Source organism: Cucurbita pepo, chromosome 4, assembly GCF_057944985.1.
Source record: "Cucurbita pepo subsp. pepo isolate OVF chromosome 4, ASM5794498v1, whole genome shotgun sequence".
Classification (NCBI taxonomy): Eukaryota; Viridiplantae; Streptophyta; class Magnoliopsida; order Cucurbitales; family Cucurbitaceae; genus Cucurbita; species Cucurbita pepo.
In genome coordinates this window covers 2,775,202-2,792,269 of record NC_141801.1, presented here as the reverse complement: position 1 = coordinate 2,792,269, position 17,068 = coordinate 2,775,202, and the positions used below count along the sequence as shown (strand labels likewise).

Sequence of the window (17,068 nt, the reverse complement as noted above, 5' to 3'; positions counted from 1 at the left end):
CATGCTGTATACACGCAATTTAGGAGACATGACATAACGTTCTATGCTTTTAACATAACATTTCATCATATACATATCATACCATAACATATTGCATCACAATATATCATATCATAAACATGTCAATTAATCACATATCTCGTACCATAACATATTTCATATCATTTTCATATCATATGACAAGATATATATATATATATATATATATATATATCCGTCATTCACATGTCGTATCATAATCATATTATATTGTAAACATTTCGTGGTCAAATCGTTCCCTAACTTATCATAGCCTTAAAGTTCATATACATTTCACAGTCATATCCTTACATGAACGTACCTTAGTCATATTGTCACAGGAACGTATCCTAACGCTACCGCTCTTTCAACCGATCACAATCCTATCCCTTTCTACCCATAACCTAATCGTATTATTTTATCAATCTCTCATATACATAGTACTTTGACACGTAACCTAACCGTAACATTTCATGAATATATCTTACTTTTATCGTTACATTCCATTTTATGCATCCTTCTTGTATCCTATCTCAAACGTATCATTAAACACATCGTACCGTGGTATTATCATACAATTCACATATTAAAACATATACATAAAATATCATAAGCATTTCGATCCACAAACAATTCACACATATCAATATATATGACAAGTGCAGAACCACATGGCACGTGTCAACATCAAATATAATCATGCCCATAGTGAGGCTACATACCTGATTAGCGTAGGCTGGTGTCACCAATTTATCCTTAGTGAGAGTTCGATTTTTGTCCTTTGTATAGTCAACCTATGTGGACCCATGACATCAGTTTCAAGTTCAATTCTCTATATTATTCAATGTTTCATGTGTTAGACTTCATGCAAGCATCAAAGACATTGTTTATATATATATATATATATAACAAATTGATAGATGTTTGATGTTGACTTTGACCATAGGTAATTTTCTATTCTAATATTAAATTCTAATTATGGAGTGATCTAATATGGAATAGATTAGGAAGGAAGTATCATAAAGAAGTATAACAAATTTATAGATGTTTGATGTTGGACTCATAGGGATGTATTCTTGAAAAAGATTTATTTCATTCTTGCATGACTATTTCTTTATAGATAGCCAAACACGATTTTTTGTAACCATCGCATGTTACAAAACACGAAGGGGAGTTTCAACACTTCCTTTCGATAAGCTTAAAAGACTCGACGATCTTGATTCTTTTACTGAGAAACTGCTTTACATACACATAAGCCTCATAGTGGTGCACACGACTCAGACAGTCTTTTGCCTTTAAATGAATACGAAACTTTATGTTGTCCTGACCCATCTCCATATACCAACCATCGTAAACGCCATCGTATTTGAGGCTATCTCCAGATTTAACGTTGAAGTCATCCAATGCAAACTTTGATACCTCTTGCACGAATGAAAACTGAAGGTTACTAATTTTAATCCACTTCTCGACCTTGGGTGGATCCACAGGCCCAACGCAGTGTCCAGGTGACAATATGACGATGATAGATTCCAGCTTGAAAATTCGTTTCTCTTCGACAATAATAATTTCATAATTGAGACAACGTCCCAGAAAGTCTACCGCCTTCATATGCAAACGGAACTTTAGGCTGATTGGGCACAACTCAAAATACCAACCTTCATAAATGCTATCGAATTTCAAACAATCTCCAAATATAATTTTGAGCTGCTCCACTATAAACTTTATGACCACTTGAAAGCCAGGCTCCTTAAGATTAGGTATTTGAATCCACTTGCCTACAACCGGTTGACCGCAAAACTTGAAAGATTCGAGAATCTTGATTCTCTTGGACCAAAAGTGCTCAACAAGCACAACGGCCTCATAGCTGCGTATACGTCCCAACCAGTCTTTCGCCTTAAGATGAAGACGAAACTTTATGTTGTCTTGACCCAAGTCCATAAACCAGCCGTCGTAGACTTCAACGTATTTTAGGCCTTCTCCACTTTTATTATTATGTTCATCCACGGCAAACTTCGCCAACTCTTGCACTAACTGCACCTGAACATTAGGAATTTTTATCCACTTCTTCTCTTGAGGTTCAGGAGCTACTATGAGAACGATAGAGTCCAGCTTCCATATTCTTAGATGGTCACGTCTCTCTTCGATAATAACAACCTCAAATTTGAGAGAACGACCCAAAAAGTCTATCACCTTCACATGGAAGCGGTACTTTAGGCTGTTTGGGCACAACTCAAAATACCAACCTTCATAAATGATTTCAAATTTCAAACTATCTCCAAATTTAATTTTGATCTGTTCCACAATAAACTTTATAACCACTTGAAAGCCGGGCTCCTTAAGACTAGGTATTTGAATCCACTTGGGATCAACCACGATAGGACCGCAAAACTTGAAAGATTCGAGAATCTTGATTCTCTTGGACCAAAAGTGCTCAACAAGCACAACGGCCTCATAGCTGCGTATACGTCCCAACCAGTCTTTCGCCTTAAGATGAAGACGAAACTTTATGTTGTCTTTACCCAAGTCCATAAACCAGCCGTCGTAGACTTCAACGTATTTTAGGCCTTCTCCACTTTTATTATTATGTTCATCCACGGCAAACTTTGCCAACTCTTGCACTAACGGCACCTGAACATTAGGAATTTTTATCCACTTCTTCTCTTGAGGTTCAGGAGCTACTATGAGAACGATAGAGTCCAACTTCCATATTCTTAGATGGTCACGTCTCTCTTCGATAATAACAACCTCAAATTTGAGAGAACGACCCAAAAAGTCTATCACCTTAACATGGAAACGGTACTTTAGGCTGTTTGGGCACAACTCAAAATACCAACCTTCATAAATGATCTCAAATTTCAAACTATCTCCAAATTTAATTTTGATATGTTCCAAAATAAACTTTATAACCACTTGCAAGCCAAGCTCCTTAACATCAGGTATTTGATTCCATCCGGGCACAACCTTTACTTGATCCAAAAGCTTAAAAGATTCGAAAATCTTGATTTTCTTCGACAAAAAATGCTTAACAAGAACAATAGCCTCGTAGTTGCGCAAACGTCCCAAGCAGTCTTTTGCCTTAACATGAAGGCGAAACTTTATGTTGTCTTGACCCATCTCTGCATACCAACCGTCGTAGATTTCAACGTATTTCAAGCCTTCTCCACTTTTATTGTACCAATCTATTGCAAACTTTGATACTTCTTGCACAAATGGGACTCGAAGATCAGGAATTTTAATCCACTTCTCCACTTTGGGTGGATCCACGGGCCCAACATAGTGTCCACAATTCACCAGATAGAAGAAAGATATCAACTTTCTGATTCTTTCAAGCTTAGGTTTCTCTTCGAACACAAGTGCCTCGTACAAGAGAGAGCGTTGAAGAAAGTCTATCGCCCTAATATGAAGACGGTACTTTAGGTTGTTTTGACCCAGTTCACAAAACCAACCTTCGTGAATGCTTTCGTATTTAAGACTGTGTCCATGTTGAACGTTGAACTGTTCCACCGCAAGCTTTGCGACCTCTTGCACGCAGTGGCTACTAACATCGGGGATTTGAATCCACTTCTCCACACCGGGTACTTGGCCGCAAACCTTGACTGCAACACTCATGGCGTAGTGTGATATATAGTATAAGGAAACTTTGTGTTTCTTTGCTGTGGTTTTGTTTGGTTTGTAGCTGTGGGTATTTATACAACTCATTTAATATGGAATCCAAGTTTAAAAGGATAAGATTGATGCTTTTAAGAACATCCACACTTATCCCATTAATATTCTTTTTATTTACATTAATATTCTTCTTTTCGAATATGTTCTTTGACTTAACATTGTTTTTACCACTTAAAAAGATTAATGTTCTTCATTGTTTATATCACTTAAAAAGGTTCACACCCACTTCTTTTAGAATTAAATCCATAATTTCTTTCATATACTTCGATTTAACTATAAATTCCCCAAAATTTTAGAGACCGACCGAGTTTATCTTCTTTTAGTTGATAAACTTAAATTTTAGTGTGATAAGAATATGGTTCTGTCTTTTAAAAAAAAAATGTAATTTCTCTTTATTCGTTTACCGAAAAAACATGTATATTTTTTGAAAAAAAATTATATGTTTGATCTAATTTGGATGTTGTTTAAATTTATCTCTAAGTAGATGAATGATCTATACATAAAATAAGTGAAAAAAGCTTTACACAACCTCTCAACTTGATAGCGAAGATTGTAGAATTTGTTCGAAACTCACATAACTGAATAGACTCCATAGTGTACTACCTCCTTCACGCCATAATCGTCAATCGGTACTTAAGTTCCGTATACAAGAAAGGAAGAGTAGAACAAGTGAGAATATAAATATACGCAGTAAATAGTTTGTGTAAAACTTAAAATTTCTCAACTTGTATTTCTTAGGCCTATCTTGATAGAATAATCGTGTAACCGGAGTATTCTTACACCTAAACTTAAATCAAATTAAAATAAACAACACGATAAAAAAGAAACAAATTGAAATCTAATTATTAGACAATGTTGTTCAAGGTTACTACAAACGGAGAATAGGTTCGGTAGAGAATCTCAAACAAAATATAAACACCCAAAATACATAGCCAGATTGACATTGTGGGATGGCCCGCCCTTGAACGTGTTTCTCTCGAATGCTTCTGTAACGCCCTTAATTTTCTTTAACCTAATTAGTGACGTCACCCATGCATACATAACTCATTAAGCGGAAACTCATTATAAATAACCTTGGAAGAGTCTCTCATAAAGATTCATAAATTCTAAACAGAACCTAAACTCCGAAAATAAACCTTCACTAACTGAATTCAAAATAAATTCAAATAAAACATTCATAAAGATTCATAAATTCTAAACAGAATCTAAACTCTGAAAATAAACCTTCACTAACTTAATTCAAAATAAATTTATAACTTAAAACAATCCAATAAAAGTAAACTCCTAAAAATATTCATCTCCAACTCCCATCGTGTCTTCAGTTCCACCGTCAACCGTACATTGGCGCCTTGTCATTACCTGAAAAACCGTACATTGGCGCCTTGCCTTTACCTGAAAAATGTAGGTAACACGTGGCTTGAGTATTTTATGAAATACTCAGTAAGTCACCCCATTGTTGGGGTTAGGAATGCAAACACATGCAACATATGAGCAGGACCTAACTTTTCGTAAACTTTTCATAGCCTTGGGCGCTTTCCTATTCTGGGTAGGGTTGGGTGTGTGGTACTCCTTCACACACGGCCCATGTACGTGTACATGGACTCACCAGGCGGGCTCGTATACATACCCCCTAGGCCTGAGTTGGTCGGGCACAACGTGTTACATGTTGCCGGACACCACAGAACAGAAAAGGGCCCGCATGATATCATGGCGAACCTAAATATCGTAATTCATTCTTTCGTATCATAAAGGGGAAGAATCCCAATGCACGTGACATACATATAAGCATGAGGTTCCTTAACATATCTAACATGGCATTACATAAGTAGTGCAAACATCACATTTACGTTTCTTACATCACATGGTTTCTCACATGACTTGCATTACATGACATATTACATAACATTAAAGTACATTCCAGTTGCATAAACATCTCATGACATGACTCGATAATTCTACATGTATCTATGGCATCGATCAATATATTCATGGCATATAATACTAACATCTCATTCATAACTTCACATAACATAAACAGTCAACAGTCAACATAATTCATACATCACATAACATACACAATCTACAGTCAACACAATCTATACATCACATAATCATATCACATAAATATGGTGCATGCAGGAGCCACATGGCACGCACCATCATACAACACGTAGTAAGCTAACTCCAACAGTAAAGTCACTTACCTCGATAGTCTTGGTTGAAGTCACTCACAACGAGCTAATCCCAACGGTTAAATATGTCCTATGATAACCACATAAAAACTTAGAACCTTTCATGACATACCCTAGCTAAATCTCATGCTATTTATCAAAATAAACCCCGAACCTAATCTGTCTTTAACGTTTATGAACCATACTAACCTCAGATGGTAAAATTAAGGGCAGAAACGGCTTAGGAAGGGCCAAAAACCTTGGAATCGATATATTATAGCGATACCTTGACGCTAAGCCTAGTTGCCGAGCCGGCCAACTAAGCCGCCAAGTCGAGCTGCGGGAATTGACGGAACCGAGCCGATTTCGTTCACGTGCGAGCCGACCCGCACTGTGTACGCATGCGAAGCTGTCGAAGCTGCTGGGTGTGCGTCTGCGGCTCGAGTTGCGATGTCGTCGTCAGCCGTACAAGAATGCATTGCCTTAACCTGAAATAAAGGTAGCACGTGGCTTGAGTATTTTAAAAGATACTCGGTAAGTAATCTCACTATTGTGGTTAAATGCAAGAACATGCGAATGCAATGACGGGTCCTATCATATCAGTTCATTTTCCTACGACACTAGCATAATGGGCAGCTTGGATGTGTACCATATACTCTACACACAACCCATATATGCGAGTATGGGCTCACCACAGTTCGCACACCGTTGGCGTCAGGCGAGCCTGCTCTGGTAGCTCCTTATACCGGACACCCATTAGAATTAGTAACCGTCACGGCAGCATTATGTAAAACATAATGATACTTTACCTGCCTAGTGGTACACGTATTCGTACCCTCGTGATGGAATAGAGGTATCCCCGAATGCTTGAGCACACATAATGCATGAGGTCCCAATATTTTTCCATTTTCAATACTATTAAATATAACCCCGCTATCATTTCTCATTCATATCATATCATTTCTCATTTTTCAGTCCTCATATCATACAATTTCTCATTTTTCATTTCTCATATCATACAACGGGTTATATTTCATGTCATTTATTATGATTTCATGTTATTCATATCATGCTGTATACACGCAATTTAGGAGACATGACATAACGTTCTATGCTTTTAACATAACATTTCATCATATACATATCATACCATAACATATTGCATCACAATATATCATATCATAAACATGTCAATTAATCACATATCTCGTACCATAACATATTTCATATCATTTTCATATCATATGGCAACATATATATATCCGTCATTCACATGTCGTATCATAATCATATCATATCGTAAACACTTCGTGGTCATATCGTTCCCTAACTTATCATAGCCTTAAAGTTCTTATACATATCACAGTCATATCGTTACATGAACGTACCATAGTCATATCGTCACAGGAACGTATCCTAACGCTATCGTTCTATCAATCTATCGTATTCCTATCCCTTTCTACCCATAACCTAACTGTATTAATTTATCAATCTCTCATATACATAGTACTTTGGCACGTAACCTAACTGTAACGTTTCATGAACATATCTTACTTCTATCGTTACATAACGTTTTGTGCATCGTTCTCGTATCGTATCTCAAACATATCATTAAACAAATCGTATCGTAAGTATTATCATACAATTCACATATTATAACATATACATAACATATCATAAGAATTTCGATCCACAAACAATTCACACATATCAATATATATGACAAATGCAGAACCACTAACACGTGTCAACATAAAGTATAATCATGCCGATAGCGAGGCTACTTACTTGATTAGCTTCAGCTGGTGTCACTAATTTATCCTTAGTGAATGTTCGATTTTGTCCTTTGTATTCAAGTCAACCTATGTGGATCCATGACATCAGTTTGAAGTTCAATTTTCTATATTATACAATATTTTACATGTTAGACTTCATGCAAGCATTGGAGACATTGTTTATATATATATATATATATATATATATATATATATATATATATATATATATATATATATATATATATAACAAATTGATAGAGGTTTGATGCAACGACCCTAAATTTCCACATACTCAGAGTCGCTACTAACGTCTCATGCTCATCTATAATGCGGAAATATAACTTTTACATGAACATAATTGATAACGTAAACTTCAAAAAACGTTTAAAACAACTTATTCTCTGGAAAACACAGCCATGGTCTTACGTGTTTAAATATGAAATACTGAAATTTAGAGAAGACAAAAACAAATACAAAATAATTTAAAACAATGAAATGCAAAACAACCTATTCTAACTTAAGACTAAAAATTTAAATATGAGTCTACCCTATGCACGTGCCACAGTCTCTGCTCGTGATGCCGCCGTCCTCCGTACAAGTGCGCCTTGCCTTTACCTGAAAAATGATGTGACACACGGCCGAAGTATTTCAAAGAAAACTCAGTAAGTGGCCCCACTATAGGGGGCCATGCAAATGCAAACACATGCAATCATGATTTAGGGACCTATCTCTAATCATCTTAGGGGTGGCCTCCAGTCTCGGACAAATTGGATGTGTAGTACTTCCCTACACACGACTCACACGTGCGAGTGTGAGTCCCCAGGGCGCTCGCACACCCCCTGGACCCTCTGGTCAAGCTAATCTGTAGCGACGTCCGGAGGTCAGCGGAACCCCATAGTGTCATGCGCCTCATGAACATCCTCATCTGTGTGTTTTCGCACCTGTGCGCATTCGCGCTCATCATAAGGTGCGCGTCCGCACTCATCATCTCTAGGGGAAGTAGCCCTATGCTTATGAACATACAAAATGCATGAGGTCCCTCTAAATCCATCGTAATGTCTCTTCTGACACAACCCTCTAGTCTCATCTCTTTGTTACTCTAGGTAACGCATACTCGTGGATATTTATATTAATATCATTTTCATGCTCTTAGGGTTGTGTCCTACGTCGATCTAACGACATGATGCAATATGGCACTCATCATCATCTAGCATGCTCAATATGGAAAACATCATCATATTAAGGTAAAAATCATGCAATCATCGTACTCATCATATTGCCACAAAGTGCATCAAACATATCAAGTACGACATTCATAAAAAATATATATATATATATATATACTGAGCACATAATCAGGTATCATAACCCACACATCATCATAACTCATACATCATCATAACTCATACATCATCATAACTCATACATCATCATAACTCATATACTTTTTTAGCCTATCCTATAGTAAGGCCACTTACCTGGTTGGCCTTAGCCGAAGTATTCCCTAATTTATTTAACGTAAGCTCCCGTTCCTCCAGAACTACACCAAATGTTGCCAAGGTTTCCTTCCTATCGCATCGTTCGTCACCTTTTGTTAGTATTTCACATTTTAATTAATAATCCAACTAACCGTGTGAAATACGGCTCTAAACGGTCTCAATAAAAATCGAATTCCATGTTTTCATTGTTTCTAAATTATATAGGATAATAAAACTTAAATTAGTAATATGTCAATATTATTAATATTTCAAGTAGTTTGTATATTCAACATTTAATTTAATGTTATATCCTATAGATACAAATATAATAATTACTCATATTTTTCATTTTCCTTCCCTCACTTATTTCTCTTCTATGTTATATTTTACTTCTCTTTACAGTACTTGCCATATGAACAGTACTTGCAATTTTCAACCCGTTCTAATTTTCTTTTCTTTCCTAAAATCTTCTCTCTTTTGTTTTTTTTTTTTTTTTCTTTGAACTCTAATTCTTTGAGTAGTTCAATTCTACCTCCATATCTAATTATTTTAAGTAATTTTACTCATATATCTCAATAGTTTAATTATATTTGGCAGTTTAATTCTATTTTTTTTCTTTGGTTTTATTATTTCCAAATCTAATATTCCTCTCTTTCTCCATGTATCTACTCCCATATCTAAATCGTTTAATTCTATTCCCAGATTTTCTTTGTCTTTACTATTCTCAAATCTTATTTGCAGATCTTCCTTTTCATCCTGTTTGCCAAATCTTCGTTTTTTTTTATTTGAATATGTTTTCCAGATCTTTCTTTTCTTTTTTTATTTGAATATGTTTTCCAGATCTTTCTTTTCCCTATCTTCCTTCTCATCCGGATATATCTAAATCGTTTAATTCTATTCCCAGATTTTCTTTGTCTTTACTATTCTCAAATCTTAGTTTTTTTTTTTAATATGTTTTGCAGATCTTCCTTTTCATCCTGTTTGCCAAATCTTCGTTCTTTTTTTTTATTTGAATATGTTTTACAGATCTTCCTTCCCTATCTTCCTTCTCATCCGGTTTTCCAAAAAAAAATTTTTATTTGAATATGTTTTACAGATCTTCCTTTTCATGATTTTTTTTATTTGAATATGTCTTCCAGATCTTTCTTTTCCCTATCTTCCTTTTCATCCTGTTTTCCAAATCTTCGTTCTTTTTTTTATTTGAATATGTCTTCCAGATTTTTTTTTTATTTGAATATGTGTTCCAGATCTTTCTTTTCCCTATCTTCCTCTCTTTCTTATCTATCTATTCCTGGACCAATTTTAATGGACTGAGAGATAATTTCTAATTCAGATCATTCAGATCATTTTCTAAATTTATAACTCAGATCTGAATAATTGCCAAATTTTAATGGATCACATAATTTTCTAAATTTCTAACTCAGATCTAAATAATTTCTAACTCAGATCTAAATAATTTCTAACTCAGATCTAAATAATTGCTAATATCCTTAGTAGAAAGAAAAGGTAAATCTGACTACTAACCTTTTCAAATGACATCTCTCTTCCTCTGCCTGCCATCTCTCCATTATCTGCCTTCCTTCTCGATCTCTCCATTATTGTATAACATCTCTCCATTATCTGCCTTCCTTCTCGATCTCTCCATTATTGTATAACATCTCTCCATTATCTGCCTTCCTTCTCGATCTCTCCATTATTGTATAACATCTCTCCATTATCTGCCTTCCTTCTCGATCTCTCCATTGTTGTATAACATCTCTCCATTATCTGCCTTCCTTCTCGATCTCTCCATTGTTGTATAACATCTCTCCATTATCTGCCTTCCTTCTCGATCTCTCCATCCATTGTTGTATAACATCTCTCCATTATCTGCCTTCCTTCTCGATCTCTCCATTGTTGTATAACATCTCTCCATTATCTGCCTTCCTTCTCGATCTCTCCATTATTGTATAACATCTCTCCATTATCTGCATTTTTTTTCTCCAGAAAAATATTTTCTTTCTATTTCTGTTTTTTTTTTCTCAATTATTGATACTAAATGGAGGAGGCATTTTAGGGGATGGACGGAGAGATTAAAGGAGGTGGTCAGTTTTTTTTTTTTCTTTCTTTTCTTTATTTTGTTATTTTTATTTTAACATATATATATATATATATATATATATATATATATATATATATATATATATATATATATATATATATATATACTTAAACCTAACGGGCGTTACATTTGATGTTGACCTTGACCATTATTTCTTGAGTTATTGGATTTGTGTAGGTATTTGTCTATTCTAATATTAAATTATAGTTATCGATTGATCTAATAACGGAGACATTTGGAAGGACGTATCATAACGAAGTATAACAAATCGATAGATGTTTGATGTTGGACTCATAGGGATGTATGCTTGAAAAAGATTTATTTCATTCTTGCATGACTATTTCTTTATAGATAGCCAAACACGATTTTTTGTAACCATAGCATGTTACAAAACACGAAGGGGAGTTTCAACACTTCCTTTCGATAAGCTTAAAAGACTCGACGATCTTGATTCTTTTACTGAGAAACTGCTTTACATACACATAAGCCTCATAGTGGTGCACACGACTCAGACAGTCTTTTGCCTTTAAATGAATACGGAACTTTATGTTGTCCTGACCCATCTCCATATACCAACCATCGTAAACGCCATCGTATTTGAGGCTATCTCCAGATTTAACGTTGAAGTCATCCAATGCAAACTTTGATACCTCTTGCACGAATGAAAACTGAAGATTAATGATTTTAATCCACTTCTCGACCTTGGGTGGATCCACAGGCCCAACGCAGTGTCCAGGTGACAATATGACGATGATAGATTCCAGCTTGAAAATTCGTTTCTCTTCGACAATAATAATTTCATAATTGAGACAACGTCCCAGAAAGTCTACCGCCTTCATATGCAAACGGAACTTTAGGCTGATTGGGCACAACTCAAAATACCAACCTTCATAAATGCTATCGAATTTCAAACAATCTCCAAATATAATTTTGAGCTGCTCCACTATAAACTTTATGACCACTTGAAAGCCAGGCTCCTTAAGATTAGGTATTTGAATCCACTTGCCTACACCCGGTTGACCGCAAAACTTGAAAGATTCGAGAATCTTGATTCTCTTGGACCAAAAGTGCTCAACAAGCACAACGGCCTCATAGCTGCGTATACGTCCCAACCAGTCTTTCGCCTTAAGATGAAGACGAAACTTTATGTTGTCTTGACCCAGGTCCATAAACCAGCCGTCGTAGACTTCAACGTATTTTAGGCCTTCTCCACTTTTATTATTATGTTCATCCACGGCAAACTTCGCCAACTCTTGCACTAACGGCACCTGAACATTAGGAATTTTTATCCACTTCTTCTCTTGAGGTTCATGAGCTACTATGAGAACGATAGAGTCCAGCTTCCATATTCTTAGATGGTCACGTCTCTCTTCGATAATAACAACCTCAAATTTGAGAGAACGACCCAAAAAGTCTATCACCTTCACATGGAAGCGGTACTTTAGGCTGTTTGGGCACAACTCAAAATACCAACCTTCATAAATGATTTCAAATTTCAAACTATCTCCAAATTTAATTTTGATCTGTTCCACAATAAACTTTATAACCACTTGAAAGCCGGGCTCCTTAAGACTAGGTATTTGAATCCACTTGGGATCAACCACGATAGGACCGCAAAACTTGAAAGATTCGAGAATCTTGATTCTCTTGGACCAAAAGTGCTCAACAAGCACAACGGCCTCATAGCTGCGTATACGTCCCAACCAGTCTTTCGCCTTAAGATGAAGACGAAACTTTATGTTGTCTTTACCCAAGTCCATAAACCAGCCGTCGTAGACTTCAACGTATTTTAGGCCTTCTCCACTTTTATTATTATGTTCATCCACGGCAAACTTTGCCAACTCTTGCACTAACGGCACCTGAACATTAGGAATTTTTATCCACTTCTTCTCTTGAGGTTCAGGAGCTACTATGAGAACGATAGAGTCCAGCTTCCATATTCTTAGATGGTCACGTCTCTCTTCGATAATAACAACCTCAAATTTGAGAGAACGACCCAAAAAGTCTATCACCTTAACATGGAAACGGTACTTTAGGCTGTTTGGGCACAACTCAAAATACCAACCTTCATAAATGATCTCAAATTTCAAACTATCTCCAAATTTAATTTTGATATGTTCCAAAATAAACTTTATAACCACTTGCAAGCCAAGCTCCTTAACATCAGGTATTTGATTCCATCCGGGCACAACCTTTACTTGATCCAAAAGCTTAAAAGATTCGAAAATCTTGATTTTCTTCGACAAAAAATGCTTAACAAGAACAATAGCCTCGTAGTTGCGCAAACGTCCCAAGCAGTCTTTTGCCTTAACATGAAGGCGAAACTTTATGTTGTCTTGACCCATCTCTGCATACCAACCGTCGTAGATTTCAACGTATTTCAAGCCTTCTCCACTTTTATTGTACCAATCTATTGCAAACTTTGATACTTCTTGCACAAATGGGACTCGAAGATCAGGAATTTTAATCCACTTCTCCACTTTGGGTGGATCCACCGGCCCAACATAGTGTCCACAATTCACCAAATAGAAGAAAGATATCAACTTTCTGATTCTTTCAAGCTTAGGTTTCTCTTCGAACACAAGTGCCTCGTACAAGAGAGAGCGTTGAAGAAAGTCTATCGCCCTAATATGAAGACGGTACTTTAGGTTGTTTTGACCCAGTTCACAAAACCAACCTTCGTGAATGCTTTCGTATTTAAGACTGTGTCCATGTTGAACGTTGAACTGTTCCACCGCAAGCTTTGCGACCTCTTGCACGCAGTGGCTACTAACATCGGGGATTTGAATCCACTTCTCCACACCGGGTACTTGGCCGCAAACCTTGACTGCAACACTCATGGCGTAGTGTGATATATAGTATAAGGAAACTTTGTGTTTCTTTGCTGTGGTTTTGTTTGGTTTGTAGCTGTGGGTATTTATACAACTCATTTAATATGGAATCCAAGTTTAAAAGGATAAGATTGATGCTTTTAAGAACATCCACACTTATCCCATTAATATTCTTCTTTTCGAATATGGTTCTTTGACTTAACATTGTTTTTACCACTTAAAAGGCTCACACCCATTTCTTTTAAAATTAAATCCATAATTTTTTTGATATCCTTCAATTTAACTATAAATTCTCCAAAATTTTTAGAGACGGAGTTTATCTTCTTTTAATTGATATACTTAAATTTTAGTTTGATAAGAATATAATTCTGTATCTTTAAAAAAAAAATGGAAATGACCTTTACTTTTACTTGTAGACATAGATTTAGGTGAAGAGAGATCTTATCACTAAGGTAAGGTAAGGTGTATATTAAATTTTTTTTTTTTTTATCCTAATTACTTTTTTAGAAATCACAACTGTAGATCTTCACTAACTCATTGCAATTGTTTATCCTTGAATTAGAAACTAAATGTCAATAATTTATATGAACGAAAATCTGTGAAATAAGGATCTACTGGAAATTTGTAATAATAAATACAATGAAACACCGATAAGATAAAGAAAAAATTTAGAAATAAGAATAAGCTAGAAATTTGGAATATATGTGAACAAAAAAAATAAAAATAAAAAGCAAACCAGAATAAATACATAGAAAGAAAAAAAAAAAAAAAAAGAAAGAGAAGATAAGTGAATTAAATTAAAAAAACTAAAACTAAATGCAAAAGGCAAGAAAGTACGTAACTTAAAATAACTCTATCAACCCGTAACAATGGAAAATGAAATGTTTAATAAAAATAGAACTATATATATATAAACATTTCAAGACATAGAGTCATGAAATTTAACGAATGAACCAAGGTAAGTTTAAGAAATAATTTTGAATTTCAAACTTGAAACTGATGACATAGGTTGACTTAAATTTCAAAAGACAAAATCGAACTTTCATTAAGAATATATTCGTGACAACGACTTAAGCTAATCAAGTAAGTGACCTTACTATTGACATGGTTATATTTAATGTTGACACATGCCCTGTGGTTCTGCACGTGTCATATATATTGATATGTGTGAATTGTTTATGGATCGATATGCCTATGATATGATATGTGTATGATATAATATGTGAATTGTATGATAATTACTTATGGTACGATGTGTTCAATGATATACTTGAGATAGGATAGTACGGTAGGAAAATAGACTGACATGATAGGTCTCATCATTGCATTTGCATGTTCTTACATGTAACCCCCAATAGTGGAGTCATTTATCTCTATTTTAAGTTAAGGCAAGGCATTATTGTACGGCTGACTACAACATCGCAACTCGAGACCATGGCACATGCATAGGGTAGTTGTATTTATTTTCTTAGACTTAGGCTAGAATAGGATGCATTTAATTTAAACATTTAATTATTTTACTTAGTCTTTCGTTGTGTCGTTTTTAAAGGTGTTTTCAAAACATGCAAGTCCATGACTGTATTTTAAGATGAAAGTGACGTTTATTAAAAGTTTAAATGAAATATTTTCGCATTAAATATTTATGATACGTATACAGTAGCAACCTTAAATCAAGTAAAAAACTTCGTGTCGCCAAATATCTCATTAATATTCTTTTTTATCCACAATAGTATTCTTTTTATTGGCATATGGTTCTTTTGACTTAACATTGTTGTACTTAAAAGATTAATGTTCTTCATTGTTTAGATCACTTAAAAGGGTAACACCCACTTCTTTTAAAATTAAATCCATAATTTTTTTTTTTTTTGATATACTTCAATTTAACTATAGATACTCCTCCTTAGGGATGGAGGGAGTTAATGTGGAGTTTATTTTCTTTTAATTGATATACTTAAATTTTAGTTCGATAAGAATATGATTCTTTTTCATAAAAAAATATGTATATTTTTTTAAAAGAATTTGTATGTTTGATCTAATTTGAATGTTGTTTAAATTTATATACTCAATATAAAATAAGTGAAAATAATTTAACAAAACCTCTCCATGAGATAGCAAAGACTATAGAATTTGCTTGAAACTCCCATAACTAAATAGACTCTAAATAGACTCCATAGTGTACTACCTCCTCATGCTATCATCATCGATCGGTACTCAAGTTTCATATACAAAAAAGGAAGAGTAGAGCGAGTGAGAATATAAATATACGTAGTAAATAGCTTGTGTACAACTTAAAACTTTTCAACTTACTTATATTTCTTAGGCCTATCTTGATAATTGTATAAACCGAGTATGCTTACACCATTTGTTGTTTATTTCACGGTTAGCTTTTAATTTTAAAATGTAATACTAACTTTATTTTAGATGTTTGGTATAACTTCCTCAACATATAATATAATCCTAAAAACTTTACTTTACGATGTGTTCAAGGATATGTTTGAGATAGGATACGAGAAGGATGCACAAAACGAAATGTAACGATAGGAGTAAAACACGTTCATGAAACGTTAAGGTTAGGTTACATACCGGAGTGATATGGATAAGAGAGATTGATGGAAGAATACGGTTAGGTTACGGGTAGAAAGGGATAGGTTTGTGATAGATTGATAGAACGATAGCGTTAGGTTACGTTCTTGTGATGATATGACTAAGGTACGTTCACGTAATGATATGTCTGTGATAGGTATAAGAACGTTAAGGCTATGATAAGTTAGAAAACGATATGACTACGAAGTGTTTACGTTATGACTTGTTTATGATATGATACATCGTGATGCAATATGTCATGGTATAATGTGTATATGATGAAATGTTATGTTAAAAGCATAGAACGTTATGTTAGGTATTTTAAATTGTGTGTATACATCATGATATGAATGACATGAAATTACGAAAATGACATGAAATATAACCCCGTTAGAATTATGTATGATTTGAGAACTGAAGAATGAGAAACGATATGATATGA

General features: G+C 34.7%; 2 protein-coding genes across 2 annotated transcripts; both read right to left on the bottom strand.

Moving 5' to 3' along the window:
* Positions 1-1,089: 1,089 nt before the first annotated feature.
* Positions 1,090-3,689, bottom strand: LOC111793346 (multicystatin). The gene has a single exon (XM_023675191.2). The coding sequence runs from the start codon at positions 3,625-3,627 to the stop codon at positions 1,195-1,197; it is 2,433 nt and encodes an 810-aa protein (XP_023530959.2). The 5' UTR covers positions 3,628-3,689; the 3' UTR covers positions 1,090-1,194.
* Positions 3,690-11,514: 7,825 nt separating this feature from the next.
* On the bottom strand, positions 11,515-14,114 carry LOC147792781 (multicystatin-like). The gene has a single exon (XM_087123569.1). The coding sequence runs from the start codon at positions 14,050-14,052 to the stop codon at positions 11,620-11,622; it is 2,433 nt and encodes an 810-aa protein (XP_086979695.1). The 5' UTR covers positions 14,053-14,114; the 3' UTR covers positions 11,515-11,619.
* Positions 14,115-17,068: the final 2,954 nt, after the last annotated feature.